Source organism: Balaenoptera physalus, assembly GCF_965194825.1.
Source record: "Balaenoptera physalus genome assembly, chromosome: 8".
Lineage (NCBI taxonomy): Eukaryota > Metazoa > Chordata > Mammalia > Artiodactyla > Balaenopteridae > Balaenoptera > Balaenoptera physalus.
Genome location: NC_138887.1, coordinates 109,796,523 through 109,817,030, shown reverse-complemented (window position 1 = coordinate 109,817,030; position 20,508 = coordinate 109,796,523). Strand labels below are relative to the sequence as shown.

At 48.7% G+C, this 20,508-nt stretch overlaps 1 protein-coding gene across 8 annotated transcripts in view; it reads left to right on the top strand.

Moving 5' to 3' along the window:
- The window catches only part of HIPK2 (homeodomain interacting protein kinase 2), a 185,613-nt gene that overhangs the window by 126,865 nt on the left and 38,240 nt on the right, over window positions 1-20,508 (top strand). For all 8 annotated transcript variants that reach the window (XM_082472871.1, XM_082472869.1, XM_082472867.1 and 5 more), the window contains exons 3-7: window positions 9,015-9,138; window positions 9,432-9,551; window positions 11,331-11,417; window positions 13,561-13,745; window positions 18,911-19,073. In XM_082472871.1, coding sequence (XP_082328997.1) covers window positions 9,015-9,138; window positions 9,432-9,551; window positions 11,331-11,417; window positions 13,561-13,745; window positions 18,911-19,073 — 679 coding nt within the window. The remainder of the gene's footprint in view (window positions 1-9,014; window positions 9,139-9,431; window positions 9,552-11,330; window positions 11,418-13,560; window positions 13,746-18,910; window positions 19,074-20,508) is intronic.

The following is a 20,508-nucleotide window of genomic DNA, read 5'->3' as shown; positions in this document are numbered from 1 at the left end:
ACCCATTGTGGAGTCCAAGTCGTTCTTCCTTGTGAACATTTCTTACTGAGATTTACAGGGAATTAGAGGCTAACATCAGATTATCCCCCAGATACCTGAGAACTGGTTTCCAGTTTACACCAGCATCATTTAGAAGCCTTTGGAGATTTTAGTCATTTGAGTTCTAGATCCAACCTTTTCTTCTGGTATATAATCAAGAAGGTTAGATTTTGGCACTGCACTTTGCAGAGTTGAAGCAGTGCTGGGAACCAAGGGTCGGCACAGGGGTGGGCGATGGGAGTGGAGAGACATACCCGTTTATTTAGGGCACACCAGGAAAGTCTTATTCCGAGCCAGGATGTTCATTGCCAATACAAATCCAAAAAACTTCCACTCTGATTCTAACATTGTACTGAAAATGGTCAGTTGAATCAAGGAAGCTCGCTTCCTTTGGGAGACTGTCCAAGTGTGGCATGAGAATGGCGTCAACACCACAACCAAACCCACAATCAACCAAAGTTGATTATATCTATATAATCGACTTTCCATATGGATGTGATGCTTCATTCTGATGTCTTGAGCGTTTCTGTTGGTGAGAGCTGGAGACATTCAGTTACAGCAGAATCACCAGTGAGGGTCTTGAATCCTCATCAGCTTACACAGAGTTTTGTGGATATCAACAACGGCCCCAAGGTAGAACTTCTAGAACCTCTCTGCAACAATTTTGTTGTATATGTGACATCAAGCTGGGACCACCACAGGCACGAGTGGGGTGTCTTTCCTGGCTTTCCTTCTAGAGTCAGAGCCATGGTACTGTCAGATGACAGTGCCATCCTCAGCTTATTACAGGGCTGAAATACTCTTCTGTGGGGTGTGTCTGGAGCTCTTAGGGTGCACAGTGTTTGGCTAGGCCGTTGCAAGGGCAGTCTCCTTATTACTTGGCTCAGTGCCGGCTCACACAACAAGGGGGCTCCTGGTCAACCTCACCCTGTGTTTTGTCCCTGGAGCTCCATCTCTGAGTCCCTTTGTCTTTCACCTCATCTTTCTAGCACCCCAAAGACGGAGCTGTTTCTTTCATATCTCCTGTTCACCAAGGAAGCTGTGTCTTTTTCAAAATCAAGTCGCAGGTTGACCTTAGATGAGCCAGGCCTCTGTTGCTATGTTGATCTCCACTTGGACCTTTCTGGGTCCCCCAGACATGGTATGAACCCATGCTGTCTTCCGTGCAGATCCTTTGGGCTTTGGGGTCCAATTTCTCTAAAATAGCCTCCTCGTAGTCCTCAGATTTCTGCCATCTCTAGGGTCCTGTGTTGCTCTGATGTAATCCTTTGCCTTCTACTCCGGGTCACCAGCTCAAATAGTGGCTCCGAGAGCGTGTCAGCATTTCCAAGTCTCCTTATTTTTGTGGTGGAAACATAAGATTTAACAACCCATCTGAAATACAGTTTTACATTTTGATTGCTTCTGCCCTAGCCATACCGAGGTTACTTTCAATCTACATATATTTGTGGGAACAGGCTTTTTTCACGGCAGTTCAGTTCAAGTACACCTCATAATATCAGTGAGTATAAAATACCATGGACTAACAAAGTGTCTTGCTTCCAAGGAGTTCAAACTGCTTTATAATTCTACTGACCATAATTTATCTTCACAAGCTGCTGTAGAGACAAGAAAAAAAAAAGGCAAGATTAATAATCACATTTTATAGATGGTGAAATAAAAACTCGGAGAAATTGAGTAACATTTTTCCAGAAATGCACAGTTCTTCCTGTGCTCTCTGATTAGTGTTGCAGATTTATTGCCCAAGTTGGGAGTGGCCGTGAACCTTGCACTTGTTTTATTAGTGTGCTGTGTGGTTGATGGAGACATGGACTTGGCCGGGGAGGTTGGGTGAGGAAGAGATTGTACCGTGAAAGGCAATGCAGACTTAGAGCTGTGCTTCCCGGTAGGAGGAAGGGGGCGGGCTGCGGATGGGCAATTTTCTTTCTAAAGCTAAATGGTAGCGACTTAGTTGTTGGTCATATTCATCTTTGTACCTTTTTCATATAAATAAATGAAGCAAAAATGTTTAATGTGTATGCTTCAACATACTTAAACAGTTTTCCTAATGTCTCAACTTACAAGGAGGAAATGGACCTTAAAAATGAGGAAAAGAGATGCTCTTTATTTAACTGCTATCACGTGGACTTAGACACATTATAGACAAGTGATGTACTATCTGTTAATTGCCTACTCCATGCCAGGCCCTGTGCTAGGTGCTTCCTGTTATGCTGTTTCGTTTCATCCTCCTACCAACGTCAGGAAATCAGTATACAGCCACAACCTAATGGCACTGGATTATTCTACCTGTGAACACGGGATCTTGAGTGTTTCCACTCAACTCGGGTGGTGTCCACACCTCTGTTGGGGGTCATTCCCCTATAGGGTCACAGGATCTGGACATCTGGGAATGCCTTATCAGCCATGTACACTGTCAGGAGAGCCAGTGGAGTGAAATATCGAAGCTTAATCATTGGTGTGTTGAAAATGACAGTTGTCCATTCTCTTTCTATAGAAAAATAGAATTTTCCATGTCTTGTATGGGAATGTTGGAAAGGAACAATCTCTCTCTCTTAGGTGCAAATTTTGTCTGACACTTCATGTATGTTTAAAGTATTTTTGATGTTCCAAAATAGCACCCAAGAGCCTCTGTAAGATGATTCCATGGGCTGGTGAGTGAAGGATGAGTCACTGATAGGACCTGGGCGATTCTGAGCCCAGAGGGAAAGGCCATTTTCCAAGCCAGCCATCCTACCTGCTGCGGAGCCGAACGGAGAACAGAAACGGCCCCCATGCAAGAAACCGGAATGTGATTTTTTTTTTTTTAAGCATGTAAACTTTGAAGCAGAAAGGCCAAGTAGTCTGTCTTTTGTCATAGGAGGTGTTGCCAAGGAGAAGGTGCCAGCTTCAGGGAAAATTGGCACCTGCTGAGGGTGTGGGGTTGAAACAGAAAGATGCATTCCTTCTACAGATGTATAGTGAGCACCGACATGCCCCAGGCGCTGTGCTAGGCGCCGGAGGTACAGCAGCGACATGGGCGAGAAGCCAGGGAGGGACGTGCACTCACCCTGCCCTGTGCCTGGAGGCCACCCCACCTGTCCACTTCTCCTGAGAAGCGCCCTGGGCTCTGCCTCTCCTCCCCGCAGTACCCCCTCTTTCGTGTGCCGGGCGCGCGTTTTGTGTTAGCTGTAGGCCCGCTGTTGCCTCTGACTAGATGGTGAACTCCTAGAGGAGCCACAGGGTCTGGCTTCTGATCTTCAGCACCCAGCACAGTGCCTGGCACATAGTAGGCACTTAGGAAAATGGCAGTTGAATTGTTCCGCTAAGTGAGTGAATGAGTGACGCTAAATTCTGGCATGGAATAAGCCTTGGTAAGAATGGTTTCTTCTTCACTGAAGAATAAACGCACCTTAGCAACCATCGAACGTGCTTCAGGTGCGCTAAACAAAAAGAAACAGATTTTAGACTTGACTTTGAACATCCAGGAGCTCAGAGCCTTATGGACCAACAGAACAGGGGCCAGGCCTCTGCCAGGCCACAGCAGAAGGGTCTTCATTCCCCCAAGGATTACTGAGGGGCCAGAGAAGTGCCTTCCTTACCCAAGGGCTCGTGGCCTGGGTTTTGAGCAGATTTTTATGGAGCATCTACTGTGTGCCAGACTAAGGATCAAAACACACGAGACACAGACTCTGCCCTTGGGAAGGTTTAGTAGATGGCGGACACACGGACATATATCTACAGTAGTAGGTGGTCAGTTAATATTTATTGGACTGATCTGGTGGTTCGTGTCGATATGTTCATCACGTGGTCCACCAGCACAGAGAACAGGGTGTGTTTGAGTGAGGAAGGAGTGGGGAGGGGACAGGCTATATCAGAAATATGACCAATGTGTCATGCATGCAGAGAAAAGGACACAGCCTTTGAATGAGGGGGAGTTTCGGGGTAAATTGGAAAAGGTTGAAATCCAAGGCAGGAGACCAGTAGGGAGTTACAAGAGAGTACTGGATTGCAGAGGATACCAGCAAGCCCGCAGCCGTGGAGCTGAGTGGGTGATGGCTTCAAGAGGGAAGTGAGAAGGGATGGGCCTTTGCAGCCCGGTGGTCCTGACCCTATATTCTCCTGGCGCCGCCTCCAGCCCCCCTGCTACCTTCGCTGGCTTTTTTGCTGTAATTCGTTCGTGAGCCCCCTACAGGTAAATGTCCTCCGTCCCCCGGTGCCAGCCCCTCTGTGGGCGCCGTGCTCGGCCGAGCGGGGCCGCATGCCCACGCCTGTCTCTGGGCCTCCACTCCTGCGGGTCCCGCCCGCACAGAGGCCCGCTCTTCCCCGGGCGAAAGCCTCGTGCCCAGGCTTCCATCCTTCGTGAAGATTTGCCCCTTCCATCCTCCTTTGTTTTGTGCTGCCTTAGAACATTCCATCTGAATCACGTATTTTAGCACTTCCTTATATTTAATAAAGGTTTATTCAGTCAACAGATCCTTACTGATTGAGTGTCTACTAAACGCCAGGCACTGTGCTGCCCTCGTGGGCTGAGCAGGGGAGACAGACAGTAAGCAGGTTATTGGGAAAGTGCTGTAAAGTGACATTGATGGCACTGTAGACAGAGACTAACTGGTGCCGAGGGACGCCCGTCTGTGGCGGTGACGATTAGGCTGAGGTTTGACGGATGAGAAGGAGGCCACCACCTGAGAGCCAGCGGAGAGAGCATTTGAGGCAGAAGCATCCCCACTGCATGGAGGCTCTGGGTCCAGAAACTGAGAGGAAGCTGGTTAGCCTGGAGCTTATTGAAGTTGGACAGTACCAAGCTGGGCAGGACCCGGCCGAGGAGGTCTCCGTGGGCCTGGGGGGCACTGAGACCTCATTCTAAGTGTGGCAGGGAGCCTCTGAAGGGCTTCAGGCCGAGAGACCTGTGACCTGTTCAGCCAGTAGAGAGTGGATTGGAGGAAGGGGTGACGAAGTGGAAAGACCAGATGGGAAGCTCCAGGTGAGATGGGTGGCCAGGGCCAGAGCGGTGGCAGTGGAAGTGGAGAATCAGGGGCCAATTTGAGATGTACTTCGGAGCTGCCATATTGATGGATTGGGTGGTGAGGATGGAGAGGGAGAGAGAGGAATCAAAGGTCAATTCCAGGTTTCCAACGTGAGTAACAGCGGGGTGGGGTGGTAATTCCATTTAGTGAAACAAGGAGGACAGAGGGAGGAATTATTTGGGGGGGGGGGAGTGCAGAAGAGAAGAGTTCCCTTTCAAACGTAGTAAGTTTCAGATGATTGTGAGATATTCCAGTGGAGATGCCAGGCCATCAGAAACATAAAGCTGGAGCTGAGAAAAGTCCAAGATGGAGATAGACGTTTGGAAATACACAAAATGGGATTTAAACCTGTAAGAATGGATACAATGACTGTCTCAGTTTCCTAGCACTGCAGAAACAAGTACCACAAAATGCATGACTCAGAATAGCAGATATTTATTCCCTCCCAGTTCTGGAAGCTAGGAGTCCAAAATCAAGGTGTCAGCGGGGCTGTGCTCCCTCTGCAGCCTCTAGGGGAGGACGCTTCTTGCCTTTTCTAGCTTCTGCTGGCTCCTGGCATTCCTTGGCTTGTGGCAGCATCACTCCAAGCTCTGCCTGCATCTTCACATGGCCATCTTCCCTCTGCGTCTGTGTCCAAATTTCCCTCTTCTTCTAAGGACACCAGTCACATTGGATTAAGGAACCACCCTACCCCAGGATGACATCATCTTAACTAATCTGTAATGACCGCATTCCCAAAGGAGGGCACATTTTGAGGTAACAAGGATTAGGACTTCAACATGTCTTTTGGGGACACAATTCAACCCATAAGAATTACCTAGAAAAACAATGAAAAGAGAGAAGAGAAGGGGTCCTAGGGCTTTGCCATCAGGTAGCAGTTGGATAAAGGAAGACAAGCCATGAGCAGAGGGGCAGGACAAACGCGGCAGCGCGTGGTGTCGTGAAGACCAAGACTGCGTGTTTCAAAACAAGACAGAACGGTCAACTGCGTGGAAGAAATGCGGCTCTCGGGTTCCAGAGCTTACAAGCTGACCAGGGGACGTGACGTGGTCCCTGCTGGTCTTGGCGAGCTCTGCACTTGAGTGGAGCAGAGGGGAAAGTTCAGTTAGGAGGGAGGGAAGATGCGTGAGGCAAAGCAGTGGAAGCTGCCGGAGATGACTCTTTAGAGATTCGGCTTTGGAAGGAGAACAGAGAACTAGGGCAACAGCTGCAGGGAGCTGAAGGGATTAGGAGAGGTTTGGTTTTGGGTTTGGTGTGTTTTGTCCTTGCGTTCTGCTTGATTTTTTTAAACGGGAGATGCTGGAGTGAGTTTGTGTGTTTGGATTAGCTCTGTTTTTGTATCTGTGTGTGTGTGTTGTGTACGTTTTGTGCTCGACCTCACTTGTCACGTGTGCTTTAGTGCTGCCTTCCCAGCATTGGGGCCCCCACGGACAGGGCTGTGCCCTCTGTTTCTTTTGTCTCCTAGCCGCCCTGCCTGACGCTCAAGCATTTGTTCACTATGGTCATGGCAAGAGAAATCCTCTGCTGTATATGTCACGGCACCACGAATCGCTGCCGCTTCCTTTTCTGATGGAGAATGGACTGAACGATTTTCACAGTCCTGTCCGTGTAACGTCAGCCGACAGAATCCACGTCTAGTGTTTTTCGCCAAAGAACATTGCTGGAGCGCCCTTTGCGTGACAGTCTTACTTGTTGGATTCTGCTAGGCAGAACATCAGGGAACAGAATCTGGGAAATGGGTTTCCAGAGGTTCCCAGTGGCCTGCTTAGGGGCATGAGGACCAGTTGATTAACCTGATCGGAAGGGCAGCCCCATGGTCACATCCGGAGATGTCCCCATGGAGCAGGAACAGCCTGTCCCTAAGACCCCGCCTGGAGACTGGAGTGTCCAGGCTGCAAAGGGCAAAGGGACAGGTCACAGGAAGAGGGGACAGAGGTGCCGAGATGCTTGATCCTGAGGCAGCAGCGGCTGTCACAGGAGGGGCTTCTCAGGACCAGACCAGAATACCGCTCCCGGGGAGAGGAGGCAGGGGGACACATCTGACTCTAGAACAGAGAGGGCAGAAAGCAAAGCAGGTTCTGACACATATGTAGGAAAAGCATGTTGTTCTCTCTATAATGTTCTTTTCAAATATTCCCTTCTTTTCTAAAAGATGTGTTTTTTTAAATAAACCAAAACCACCTCTGAAGAGATTGCATCACCAGAGGCAACCTGCAATAATTTGGTCGGTTACACACGATGATCGGGTGGCTCCGGAAGCCCTGGCGTGGGGCGGCAGCGCTGGACACAGTGACCTAGGCCAGCTGTGGGATCGGAGGCCCCATGACACAGGACAGTCCAGCAGTGATGTGTCATAAAACCACCCCCAGCGTCCCCAGGGCATCAGCGCCAGAGGGCAAGAGCAGCCTCCCGTATTCACACGGACCGTCAGCTACTAGGCTTGGAGGAGAAAAAGACCAAAGACAGGACGAAGTGCCAGGCAAACACTGGCAGCTGAAGATGCCCAGCAGTGAGGGGATGGGGGCAGGGCAGACCCATTAAGCAGCAGCTCGCTCCCCCCGCCCTCTGCAGCCACTCCCTCCTCCCAAGCCTGGGGAGACCCAGCCTTGGGCTTCAGGACAGGCACTCTTGCCTCCCAGACCGTGACTGTGGAGCTCTGGAAGCACCGTGGGCAGTGCTGACTCTTCAGCTCCAAGGAAGTGAAGAAACTCCTTTTTACACCTGAAAAGTCAAAAGACTTGGTAGCAAGACACTTTGGTTCTTGTCTGGTTTTTTTTCAGTACCATGATGTAGAGAAAAAAGAAGATTCGCAATGAGAGCAAATTTGAAGGAGCAGGTGGGGAGATGCTTCTTAAGCAGGGAAAATTCAGCTTGAAGCTCCACGTGGAGGTGTCTCTGACGCCCCCTCCCTTGCCACCCCCCGCCTCTCGTGCTAGCTGGGCGAAGATAACGTAGGCAGAGAAAGGTCTCCCCGCGTCCCTGCACTCTTCTCCAGGCTGCTGAAAGGGTGGAGAGTAGCATCTTCCTGTATCGCTTGATCAAGGGGACAGTTGAGAGAGAAAACAGAAGTTGGGCTAATGTATCAGCAGACTGCCTCGAGCCACGTTTTTTAAAAAAACATAAACTGGGTTCGTATCTCATACTCTGAATGTGGTTTTCTCCAAAATGTACCCCTAGCAATCATGACCAATTCCTAGAAAAGAAGAGGTACTCTGTGGTCTTTGGTTTTGATTACCAACTACATGTGAAATTTTCTCTTTGAGTTTAGGTGATTTCCTTTAGAAGTTCCAGCATGTAACCTGGTTTATCATGTGAAGGAACATAATTTCTACAGTTAGGAAAAGGTTTCTAATGGAATTCTGATTGATACCCAAACTAGGTATCGCGAACAGGCGTTCTATAATTGTCATAGTAGAGAACTTTTTAGAAGCTAATGAAATAAAGTAGTGTTTCCTTGGGAAAGTGATACAGACTCCTAAGGATTGTTGGCATAAACAGATATTGGATTTAATCCCATTTTGGGAGGAGGCAACTTGTTTTATATATATTACTGAAAATAGAATACCTGTACTTAAGAATTCCTTTGTAAAAACTGGGCACTCTAAAGGTTGGTTTCCCGAGTTTTCAGCTACAAAACATAATTCCCCAAGTGTCTCTGAAATGATACTTAGCTCATCTGGCTGGAGTGTAATGGTAATGAAGTCAATAGCTGTGGTTCCCTGTGGGTCTGTTCTAGAGCCACAGACCTACCCTTCATCTCAGCCAGTCATTCAGCCAGGCTCCCTGCTGATGGGGAGGACCAAGTCAAAGGATGGAGGGATCATTTCAGTCCAGCTCGAGAATGACAGGCCCTTGAGGGGGTCAATAATGGTACCTCGGGTTGGAAAGACTGGATTTTATGTAGAATTCATGTAGAAATAGCTGCCTGCATTTCCAAATTGCTAATGATTTTTTTACATTCTTCCTTTTCAGGGCCCCTGAGATCATCCTTGGTTTACCATTTTGTGAGGCAATTGATATGTGGTCCCTGGGCTGCGTCATTGCAGAGCTGTTCCTGGGCTGGCCGCTGTATCCAGGAGCTTCAGAGTACGATCAGGTGGGTCCGGATAGCACAGGTGTTCACAGCAAGCCCTCATTCTTCATCTGGATTGGCACCTCATTTATAACCTGACGTATGGATGGGGCTACGCGGTGTTATATTGTCTCCCGAACCTTGCTTCCTTTCGCCTCGCTTTTCTTTCTTTATTCCTCTTTCTTTCCCCTTTTCCTTTGATTACTTCTTTCTCTCCCTATAAAATTGTTGTTTTTCTCCGAGACACTAGAGCCATTAGTGTACCACATGTATGATGACAGGAAAAGCCCTGACCTCATTCTCATCTTTTCTTGCAGATTCGGTATATTTCACAAACACAGGGTTTGCCAGCAGAATATTTATTAAGCGCAGGGACAAAGACAACTAGGTTTTTCAACCGTGACACAGACTCGCCGTATCCTCTGTGGAGGCTGAAGGTAGGAAGAGTGTCCCCTCCAACACCCAGCATGCAGGGAAGAAGGTCCCATCGGTGGGGAGCCTTTGACAGCGGCGCGTTGGTCCTGGACCTGATTGTGATTCGGCCACGGGGGAGGTGCGACTGTGGTTGATACATGGTGTGGATGAATCTGAATGTTCAAAAAGCACCACTTTGCTTGATCTACTGCCTTTTGCGGCTCAAACTCTGATCGCTAAACTCCTGAGATTTAATCCAGTGAATCTTAATGACCCGTCTGGTTGGTTACTAGACAGAGAAATGAACCACCGCCTGCCCTCAAGGAGCTCCCAGTCCAGAGGGAGCCTGTGTGGCAAGCCCTGCCTCCTCCCTGTGACCAGCGCTCTGTTCCCGGCAGGAACAGAGCGTGGGAGGCCGGAGGAGGGAGCCTTTAATCCCGCTGTGGCAGAGGGTCGGGGAGGAGCATTCGAGCCGGGCCCTAAAGGATGAAGAGGGCCTTCCAGGCAGAGGAAGCAGCCTAAGCAGCACAGCATCCGAAGGCTCCGGGGAGGGGTCTGCCGGTCCCGGCCGGCAGGTGGTGGAGCGCACCATTGCACACCGTAAACTCTGGTGGTTTGACTTTAACAGAAACATATTCTGCTTTCACTTTGATCTGTGCCTAGTAATTAAAATTAATGTTTTTTCCTGGGAAGGAGAAAATACTACAAGTCTTAAGTGTGTTTTGTGTTCATTTTAGGTGTTTCTTTTTTTGCAAGAGTGTGGGTGGGTGTTTTTTTTGACAGAAACCACGCCATATTCTAATACATTTAAAGATAATGTGTGGCCAATGGTGGCAAAAGACTTTGAAAAGAGATCTGGAAGCTGAACAAGCATCTTAGGCTATTGACGGGAGGCTGGCGTTTGGCAGCTGTGAGGGTGAGCAGCTCAAGGTCAGGTCCGGTGAAAAAGAGTCCCGGGGTGGGGGGAGGGGGCCGGGCAGGGGCAGGGTTCACTTCTACGTCTTAGGTAAGAGCCTCAGGCCCACTTGGCCAGCTGTTCCCAGATCGAAGCCTGGATCTTAGCAGCTCCAGGTGTGCTGTCCTTGAGTGAGATTTGAAGGATTAATTACCTGTGATCCGTGAATGAGTCCAAAAATCCATAGTGATTGGAAACAGCAGCTTCCTAGGCTGAGGCCAGTTCGGGAGCTGGGTGTGCGTGCCCCGGGCCCAGGCGGAGGCGACACACACAACAGACTCCGGAGCCAGCAGCGGCCCTGGGACCTTGGCAGGCTCCTCAAGCCTTCTGTTCCTGTTTCTCCCTCTGGAAAATGGGCTGGCAGCTGCCCTCCCTAAGATGGTTGTGAAGGGCATTACATGAGTTCACGTGCTTTAGAATAGTGCCTGGCACATAGGGAGAGCTCTAGGTATACGAGTTTGATAAATTAAATTAACATGTTAAAACAAGTGGAAAAAGGGCTTCTGCTTTTCCACATATGGAACCTGACCTTATTCCTTAAACTTAGGGGAGAGTGTAGGGCTATCAGGGTTGTGGCATATCTTGCTCATCTGGGGATCCTCCAGACCTGACTCAGAGCAGGCCCCCAACAGGTGTTCATGGGGAGGAAGGAAGGAGGAGGGATGAGTTAGTGAGGAGGATGAAGAGAGGAAGGAATTCGTACGCAGGTCGCTTTAAGAAGAATCCTAGTCTCCTTCTCTGGAAGGTGAGAAAAGACCCTCTGGGAGACGCAGAAGCTGGCAGGTTTGAGTCACAGCGACTAGGAAATAATTCACATCACCAATGGGCTTTTGCCTCTCTTGACCAGACACCAGATGACCATGAAGCAGAGACGGGGATTAAGTCAAAAGAAGCAAGGAAGTACATTTTCAACTGTTTAGATGATATGGCCCAGGTAAGCTCCGTGGGTGAGTATGCAGTGTTAGCCCTTTAAAAACCAAGCACAGCAAGACTTCTGCGAGAGCAATTAATATAAGATGGCGGGTAGAAATCCACATTACTCAACTGTGGTGGTTGACCTTGACCTTAAACAATGGTATGCCAGCCTTAGGAAGAATACCATTGGGTTTGTGGAACATTTTTAAAACCTTACACCAGAACTTCCCTGGTGGCACAGTGGTTGAGAATCTGCCTGCCAATGCAGGGGACATGGGTTCAAGCCCTGGTCCGGGAAGATCCCACATGCCGCAGAGCAGCTAAGCCCGTGTGCCACAACTACTGAGCCCGTGTGCCACAACTACTGAAGCCCGTGTGCCTAGAGCCCGTGCTCTGCAACAAGAGAAGCCACCACAATGAGAAGCATGAGAAGCCCGTGCACCGCAATGAAGAATAGCCCCTGCTCACTGCAACTAGAGAAAGCCCATGTGCAGCAACGAAGACCCAACGCAGCCAAAGATAAAAAAATTTTTAAAACCTTACACCAGCTCTTTAAAAATGGCTTCAGTTTATTGGTTCCCAATTGTGAAATAGTACTGGCCAATCTTACTGATGTCTTCATGAGAAGAATTCAAGCCCATTAGTACATTTGAGTTTAATGCCCATGATTAGTTCCCTAGGGCTACCTTAACAAGGGGCCATAAACTGGGTGACTTAAGACAACAACATTTATTCTCTCGCAGTTGTGGAGGCTGGTAGTTTGAAATCACAGTACCAACAGCCCATGTTCCCTCTGCAGGCTCTAGGAAAAAACTGTCCATGCCTTTCTCCTAGCGTCTGGTGGCCCCTGGCAATCCTTGGTTTCCGTTGACTTGTATCTGCATCCCCCCAGTCTCTGCCTCCTTCTTCATCCCTTTGTTCCCTCTTGTCTCTGTGTCCAAATCTCCCCTGTTTCTCTTATAATGACGGCAGTCATTGGATTTATGGCCCACTCTACTCCAGTATGACTTTAACTTGGTTACATCTGCAGAGACCCTATTTCCACATAAGGTCACATTCACAAGTACCAGGGATTAGGAATTACATCTTCTGCGAGAACACAATTCAGCCCACTGCACTCAGTCTCTCTCAGCTCACTGGAGGGACCACAGGCTCTCACCTTTGTGCCCAGAGAAAATTCTAGAATGTCAGCTATTTTTAGGGTAAAAACTAGTCTGAAATCAGGGCAACCCAAAGTGAGTTTTTCTTCAAAGCAATGAAAAATAAAGCTACAGACCAATAAACACTTAGCACACCTCTTAGGGAAGATGAGTGTAACCAAAAATCATCGATTCTGAGTAAAGTATACTTGTCAGTTGATTAGAAGCTTAGATTGTCTGAGAAAACCGAAATTGCTTTCCAGTGCATGTCTTGGAAAATATAGAAAGCACCACAAAACAAGGCTTTTAAAGGCCATCCTAGTATAGACTTGCTCTTGGAAGAAAAATCCTGTGTTCAGATGTCCTGCCTGCCTTGGCCAGAGGTGATCCCAGCGAACCCAGGGACTTGAATAATTCGGGCCCTAGTTCAGGACCTGCAAGAGGACTGACACACCGTAGGTGTGGGAAGAGGGTGCTGAGGCCCCAACATCTCCCTCGGAAGGTTAAATAAATAAACCTTTTTGCATCTTATTTTTTACTGCTTGGTTGTAATTATTGTTTTTTTAACTGTGGGGAAATACATGTAGCATAAATTTTATCATTTAAACCCTTTGTAAGTGTACCATTCAGTAGTATTCCATGCATTCACATTGTCACGCACTCGGTCTCCAGAACTCTCTTCATCCTGTGGTTCTTTTCAGTGAGGTGTGATGTGAGGTGCATTTCCGCCTAAGTAATGAGCAGGAGCTTGGTACCCCCGGCACGTTTATACATTTGCAGGTGCCGGCAGTGGCCTCTCCCTTCCCCGCGTGCCCTCCCTCTGTCTCTCCTGCAGAGAGAACAGCCGCGTCCGGTGGGCAGTGATGACCCGAGGCAGCGCCTCCCACGGGGCAGACACAGCCTTCCGGGGGCTGGGAAGGGGTGACCGAGAGATTAGGATGGAGCTGCAGGGCGCAAAATAAGAGGGGTCAGGGGGAGGGAGGCCACGTGCGGTCTTGGTAACCTGTCCCCGCTTGCTTTCAGGTGAACATGACGACAGATTTGGAAGGGAGTGACATGTTGGTGGAAAAAGCGGACCGGCGGGAGTTCATCGACCTGTTGAAGAAGATGCTGACCATAGACGCTGATAAGAGAATCACTCCGATCGAGACCCTGAACCACCCCTTTGTCACCATGACACACTTACTCGATTTTCCCCACAGCACACAGTAGGTGTCCCACGCGATGCTTTATTCCAGGGCTGGGCAGACTTTTTCCTGAAAGCCCCAGATAGGGAATATTCGAGGCTTTGCATCCATACGGTCTCTGTCACAGCGGCTCGGCGCTGCCATTAGAGCTGAAAGCAGCTGTAGACAATACATAAAGCGATGAGGGAGGCTGTGTTCCAGTAAAACTATTTATCAAAACAGGTGGCGGCCACGTTGGGACCCTGGGCCGAAGTTTTCTTGACACCAAAGAGAGGGAACGGTGGAGCGTGAGAGGGCACGAGGCCGGGTGGGCCGGACCCTGGGGGTCTGTGCACGAAGCGAGGTGCTCAGAATGGCAGCGTCTGTGACGCAAAGCCACGTGCGGGGGCAGAGGTCACGAGTGGACTCGGTCCAGTGTGGATCTGGGTGTGTTCTTTCGTTCGTTCATTCATCCATTCGCCGTGCGGTGTGCTGTGCCAGGGGCTGGAGTATGTGGGGAGTAAAGCAGATGGGACCCCTGCCCACTGGAGCTTACAATCTATAGGAGAGAGGAAGGTACTAAACCAGCGGTCCCCACATATCCAGGATGCTATCAGGGGACACATAGGACGGGGAGAGCATGTAACAAGGGGGCCTTGCTTGGGGCATGGCAGGGAAGACCCGAGGACAGGACCGCCAGAGGAGAGGGAGGTGCCTGGTGGAAGGGCCGGCGAGAGCGGAAGGGATGTTGCCATATGGAGGCTCCGACACGGGCAGAACCAGCACAGGAGCTGGAGGACAGGGGGAGAGACGAGGCCCCAGGATAAGCCAGGGGCGGGCCTTCCGTGTTACGGGTTTCAGCCTTTCTTCTAAGAGCAACGGGAAGTCATTAAAGGACTGATGGCAGGGGAATGGCTGGTGAGAGTTGTGTTTAACAGAGATCGGTCTGCTGTCGCTTGATCAAGTCAAATAAGCTTGGAAAAAAATGCCCATCAGATTTGGCAACTTGGAAGTTGTTGGTAACTTAGTGAGAGCTGTTTCAGTGGATGGTAGAAGCAGAAACCAGTTTAGCAGGTTGAAAGATTGAGAGGTGAAGAAATAGATAGTACCCTTTCAAGAAGGAAGGCTGGGAAAGGGGAGGGAAAAAATAGAGGGGTGACTAGGGAAGGCCCAAGGCGGGGTTGGGGGGGGGTTTCTTTTCATATGGAAGAGACTTGAGCAATTTAAGATGCTGATGGGAAGTGTCTGGTAGTAAGAGCTTAGAGATAAAGGAGGCTCAGAGGATGTTTCCCGAGCTGGTGGGATGACCAGGATTCAGAGAGCAGGTGGAGGAGGGGCGTGTGGCTGGTGCAGGGGAGGAGAGGTGAGGGGCTTCTTCAGCCGGCTTCTGTCTCCTCCTGTTGAGAGCAAGGTGGTGGTGGTTTAAGGAGGGTAGAAAAGTTTTGGTAGTGGGAGGTGGCAGAGTAAATGGAACAGAGAAATAGAGCAGAACCGTTGAGCGTGGAGGTTGGACATGAATAGCGCGGCTGTAACTGAGCTCCCCAGGTGAAGGCATGGAGAGACATGGAGGGATGGAGGTAGCTGGGTCCGTCAGGTGGAGTGTTGCCGGGCTGCTAAGAGAAAAAGTTGACACGGAGTTAGGTGTTGGCAATGGAGCAACTGAAATCCAAAGTGATGGCTATGGGAGGCTTAGCCAGAAAAGAAAGGAAGTGAAGATGGGAGGGGTCCAAAGAGACTGAGTGGTCAGCTCAAAGATCGGTTAGTATAGGAACAGTCAAATAAGCCAGAGGGGTAGAAAGTGTGACCAGATGGGAGGCTTGAATTTCTAGTTGGGGGAAGCGAAGCAGTTTCCGGTTGGACAGTCTAAGGAATGGGTGGCTGGAATTGACAGCAGGTCACTGGAGGTGAGAAGGAACTAAGAAGCCAGGATGTCTGACGAGGAGTCAAGGTGACCTCTGAAGTCTCCCAGGTGGGCAGGACTGAGCTAGTGGCCCAGGCCTCGGTGAAATGAGGAGGAAAGAAAAGACGTGAAGCTGTGCGGCCTGAGAATGGGAGGGAGTCGTAGGAGGCACCATAACAAAGTACCACTGAGTGGCTGAGTGTCTTAAACAGCAGACATTTATTTTCTCATCATTCTAGAAGCCCAAGATCTAGGTGTTTGGCAGAGTTGGCTTTTTCTGTGGCCTCTCTCCTTGGCTTACACATTGCTGTCTTCTGCCTGTATCTTCACATGGCCTCCCTTTTATGCACGTCTGTGTCCTAATTTCCTCCTCCTTCTAAGGAATTGGATTAGGGCCCACCCTAATGACCTCGTTTTACCTCTTTAAAGATCCCATCTCCAAATTCAGTCACATTCTTAAGTACGGGGGGATTAGAACTTTAACTTAATGTGAATTTGGGGAGCACAGTTCAGCCTATAACAGAGAGTAATGAGAGATGGCACTTCAGCCTCTCGACCCCGAGGCGCTTGGGATGTGAAAGAATAAACAGTCGCCTCCCTGGGTGTCTGCTGGGAGAAGCAGGGTGCTCGAGAGAGCAGCAGATTTTAGATGGGGTCAGGAGGGAGAGGGGATACCCGGGAAGAGGCCGCGGATCAGAGACACCTGCAGGTCATCATGGGCCCTGCCATGGCCACAATCAGATTGGGCTGATTAAGGCTGGATTTGACCTTAACCAGCATATGGGAAAGGATGGTGTGGCACCCACCGTGGACGGTGCTTCCTCAATTTTAGGTCTGTTCCTTATTAGCTGTTGTTGAGCAAGTCAAATTGTATTGCAACGACCAGATATTGCCTCTAATTTAGAAGCACATTTGAAACAACCAAACTCCTGTATAAAGAAGGAACTTGGACCCATCCCTTGCAAACTCTCATTACGGGATTTGTCCTTTTTCTGGGTGTGGTAGGGCTGAGTCAAGGGGTGTCAGTCTATACCACAGAAGAAAGGCAAACTTGGTGATTTACTGGATAGGGCCCCGTAAGATCAGTCTTTGCGTATTCGGGGTGAAGCGGGATGACTGAGAAACAGCTATAGATAGGAGATGGAGGGGTGCTGGCTAGAGGGCTCCCGTTACCATCTGCACCAAGTCAGTGAGACAGTCCCCTGCATAAAGTTGGGGGCTTGGTTGAATGACCTCAGGGTGCTTGTCTGTCTCTGGGTTCTGTAAGGAAACAGATATAGGGCACTTCACTGTGTGGGATGAAGACCAAGCGTGGAATCCATGGGCATCAGCTTCCAATTCAGAACTTGGTGTGAGACCAAGAGAAGCACCGACAGCTTAGATTTCAGAAAATAAGCCTCAGAAGGAAAGAAGGGTCTTTGCGCATACCCAGGCTTACCCGAGAGTAGGCCTGATCCCCAGGTAACCCTAGAACTTGTTGGGCAGACCATGGAGAACTCTGGGGCTAGAAGAAACCTCCAGGCCACCTCACCCCCCTGCTAGAGACCCCACCTCTGGGGCTCGACCAGGGTTACCCCAATATCCAGATTAACAGGTGAAAGAGACTCCACTCATTTCTCCATGCCAGGACTCTAGTGCACAAATTCCTTAAAAACCATTCTCAGAATTAACCCAACGTGAAAGTGCTTTCCTCTAACTGAAACTAAAAGCTCAGACCATTTCAGTTAGACAATTCTGAGTCTAAAAGCTTTGTGTTGAATTGTCAGAAAACCGTTGATGCATTAAATACAGTCCAAAAAGAACACAAAATCTATTGTTTTGTTCCTTCAGCCTCCATGTGAAAGCACTTAGCAGTGGGCTTGGTACTTAGTAGATGCTCAAAACATGTTGGCATTACCAGCATTAGTAATAGTGTTTTTAGCTCTTGGTTACCGGAGAATACGTTTTCCTTCCTCTCCAGGGTTGTCAGTCAGTAAATGTTTATTCAGTGTGCATTGTGTAGCCAGTGTAAGTAGTCATTAACTCAGAAAGAATGTCTGAGTCAGTTCAGAGCGTCTTTCATGGAGAAGATGTTTTGGGACAGCCCACAAGCACCTGCTTGGCCCAGAATATAACTTACCTATAGTATGTGGAAACAGTGTGCATTTGTAATCTTAAAATAGTAGAATTTTATATTGTTATTAAACTATCTATAACTAAAATAAGTATTTTAAATTGAAATTTAATTGGGGTCTTATTATCTTGAATATTACCATTTGAGGAAAATTAAGTTGAATTAGAAGAAGACACAAGTGAATGAAAAACAATGTATAAATTCTAAAGGACACTATATGGTGGATTTTCAAAAACGTGGTCAAGGCCACTCGTGGCTTTCCTTGTCCTTGATGCTGGTGTCAGCAACACTTTTATACTTGACTCTCATAATTAGAGTTTTGTTTTGATTCACAAATGCAATGGAGGAAGAAAAAGAGGAAGAGAAATTTTACTTCATGTAACTGGGCAAGAATTAGAAAACCGAAAGGCAGAATGAAGGAAGGTAAAGAGAATGTACCTGCGTATGTGAAGACTGCCAATAATTAGCTCTTGATCTTGGCAAATTACCCATCCTCTGTCTGCTTCAGCCTTACTCATAAAATAGGGCCAACAGTCGTATCTCTTCCCCTCGTGGTTGCTGTAGGACTGAATGAGACAGTGCTTGCAGACAACTACCACACTGTCAGTAAAGTTAGCCACTAGCAGTAATCATTAAAATCATTGTTCTCATTCCATACACAATCCAGGGAGGAACAAGAGTGGCAAGAGGTCCTGATACTGGGTTGGCTAGTTCCTTGGCTGACCCCTAGAGGGCGCCGGTGCCCTAGACTAGCTGGAAAGGGTGAGCGCAAGGAAGGTGGAGGCAGGTCATCAACTGCTGTTCAACGCTCCCAATCAGAGAACTTACACGTTTGTTCGTGGGCCAGAAACCACCTTGAAAGCTGAGAATGAGCAGTGAAGGTGAAGGCAGATCAGCAGCATGAGGAAATGCAGTGAGAGCCAAGAGGTCTGTTGTGCTGATGGAGAAACTTTACCCACCAGGATGGGGAGAAGAGGTAGTGAGACAATGGGGGGATGCATCTAAATACCGCCAACTCTTGCAAATGCAGACGCTGCACGAGAAATCCAGGAAACTGAGACCTAACGTGAAGTGTCCCGGTTGTTTTGTTTATTAGATTAACTGTTCTTTTTCTCTCTCTATTTTCTCCCCTGTATTCCACCTTACCCTCTTGTCTTTCCCTAATGCCTCTGTCTCTGCCTTTTGCATGAACAGCGTCAAATCATGTTTCCAGAACATGGAGATTTGCAAGCGTCGGGTGAACATGTATGACACGGTCAACCAGAGCAAAACCCCTTTCATCACACACGTGGCCCCCAGCACATCCACCAACCTGACCATGACCTTCAACAACCAGCTGAACACCGTCCACAACCAGGTGAGTGGGGAGCGGAGGGGAAGGCAGGCGGGGCTGATAGTGTGGGCATCAGGAATTCTACTTTCCCACCAAACCGCGTCAGGAGACAAAACTCCTCCAATACCACGTACAACAGACAAAATCCCTCCACTGTCACATTCAACTCTGTAAGAAAGTGTTTGTTCCCAAGGTTGTTTCCTTTGAGAATCCCAGGCACTCTTTGTATTGACTACTGGCTCATCGAAAGGTCCCAGAAATGACTCACTAAGGGAGTTACTTCTGAGATGGTACCTCTTACTGCTCTCCTGTCTTGATGTGGGAAGAAGGTAAAGGAGATGCTGTGATCCTTTTATGACTGACATCTGCCTGATAAAGAATTCTAGAACTGGAAGGAATGCTGGCAGTCATCCCGCTCAGGCCCCTGCTCCTGGTGTCCACACTGCTGGGTCCACATGATCTCCTTTCAAGACAGATAAAACTTGTCCTTTTCCAGTTCTTGGGGAAAATCAATTCATCAGTCTTGTCACCAGAATTCCAGCAGTTAGAACTAAAAAGGGACCGGGAAACTGAGGTTTTCTTCCCACAGCTTTCCAACCTTTTGCAGAAAATTAGCAGAATCCAGCACCTAATACACTGCTCGAAATATGGGTGACACCCAGGAAATATTTACTGAATGAATAATCCCCAAGTCCTCACTCAGGCTGCCTCTGGTATCTAAGACACTTTTACTTTTATTCCCACCAACCAGCCTTACCAGTTCCACCAAATAAATGTCCCTAGATTTTTTTCAGTCTTAATATCAATCCTTAATGACAACAGCACACCTGTGTGTGTGTGTGTGTGTGTGTGTGTGTGTGTGTACACACACACACACACCCCACCCCATAGGAAAAGAGTGTATATGTTCTAATCCTGAAGTGTGAATACTCTGCCTGGCCATCTACTCTTTTCCGACAGGTCCCCTACTCCCATGGAAGCGTCATTGACCCTGTTTTCCAGGCCATTCCTGGCATAATGTGTTGCTAAGGCCCAGCTTTACTTCCCAGCCTGTCCTCTCCTTCTGCCTAAACTCTAGGAGAGGCTGCCTGGAATCTGCTGCCCCCTGGGGGCCCTTGGTGTTCTTACAATTCTCCGTAGTGGAAAGAGCTAATGTTCTCTACAGCCTGGAGTCCAAAATAATAAACTCCCACCCAGCGCCTAGCTCAGTCCTCAGGCTAAGGCAGCCACGGCCAGTCAGGTGAACTCCTTGGCAAAATATCACCGTGGTTTTGTTCTTCATCACCAGAGCCCCATCGCAGTGAGTGGACCATCTCGCTGGTGCCGTAAGCAGGGAGAGTAGAACATAACGTTGAAATGGGAAGGTTGGCCTAACTGTGAGGAAGGAGGGCCAGACTAAGATGCATATACCGTATTCATTAGGCAGCAAGTGGAGATTTTTGAGCAGGGTGGTGACATG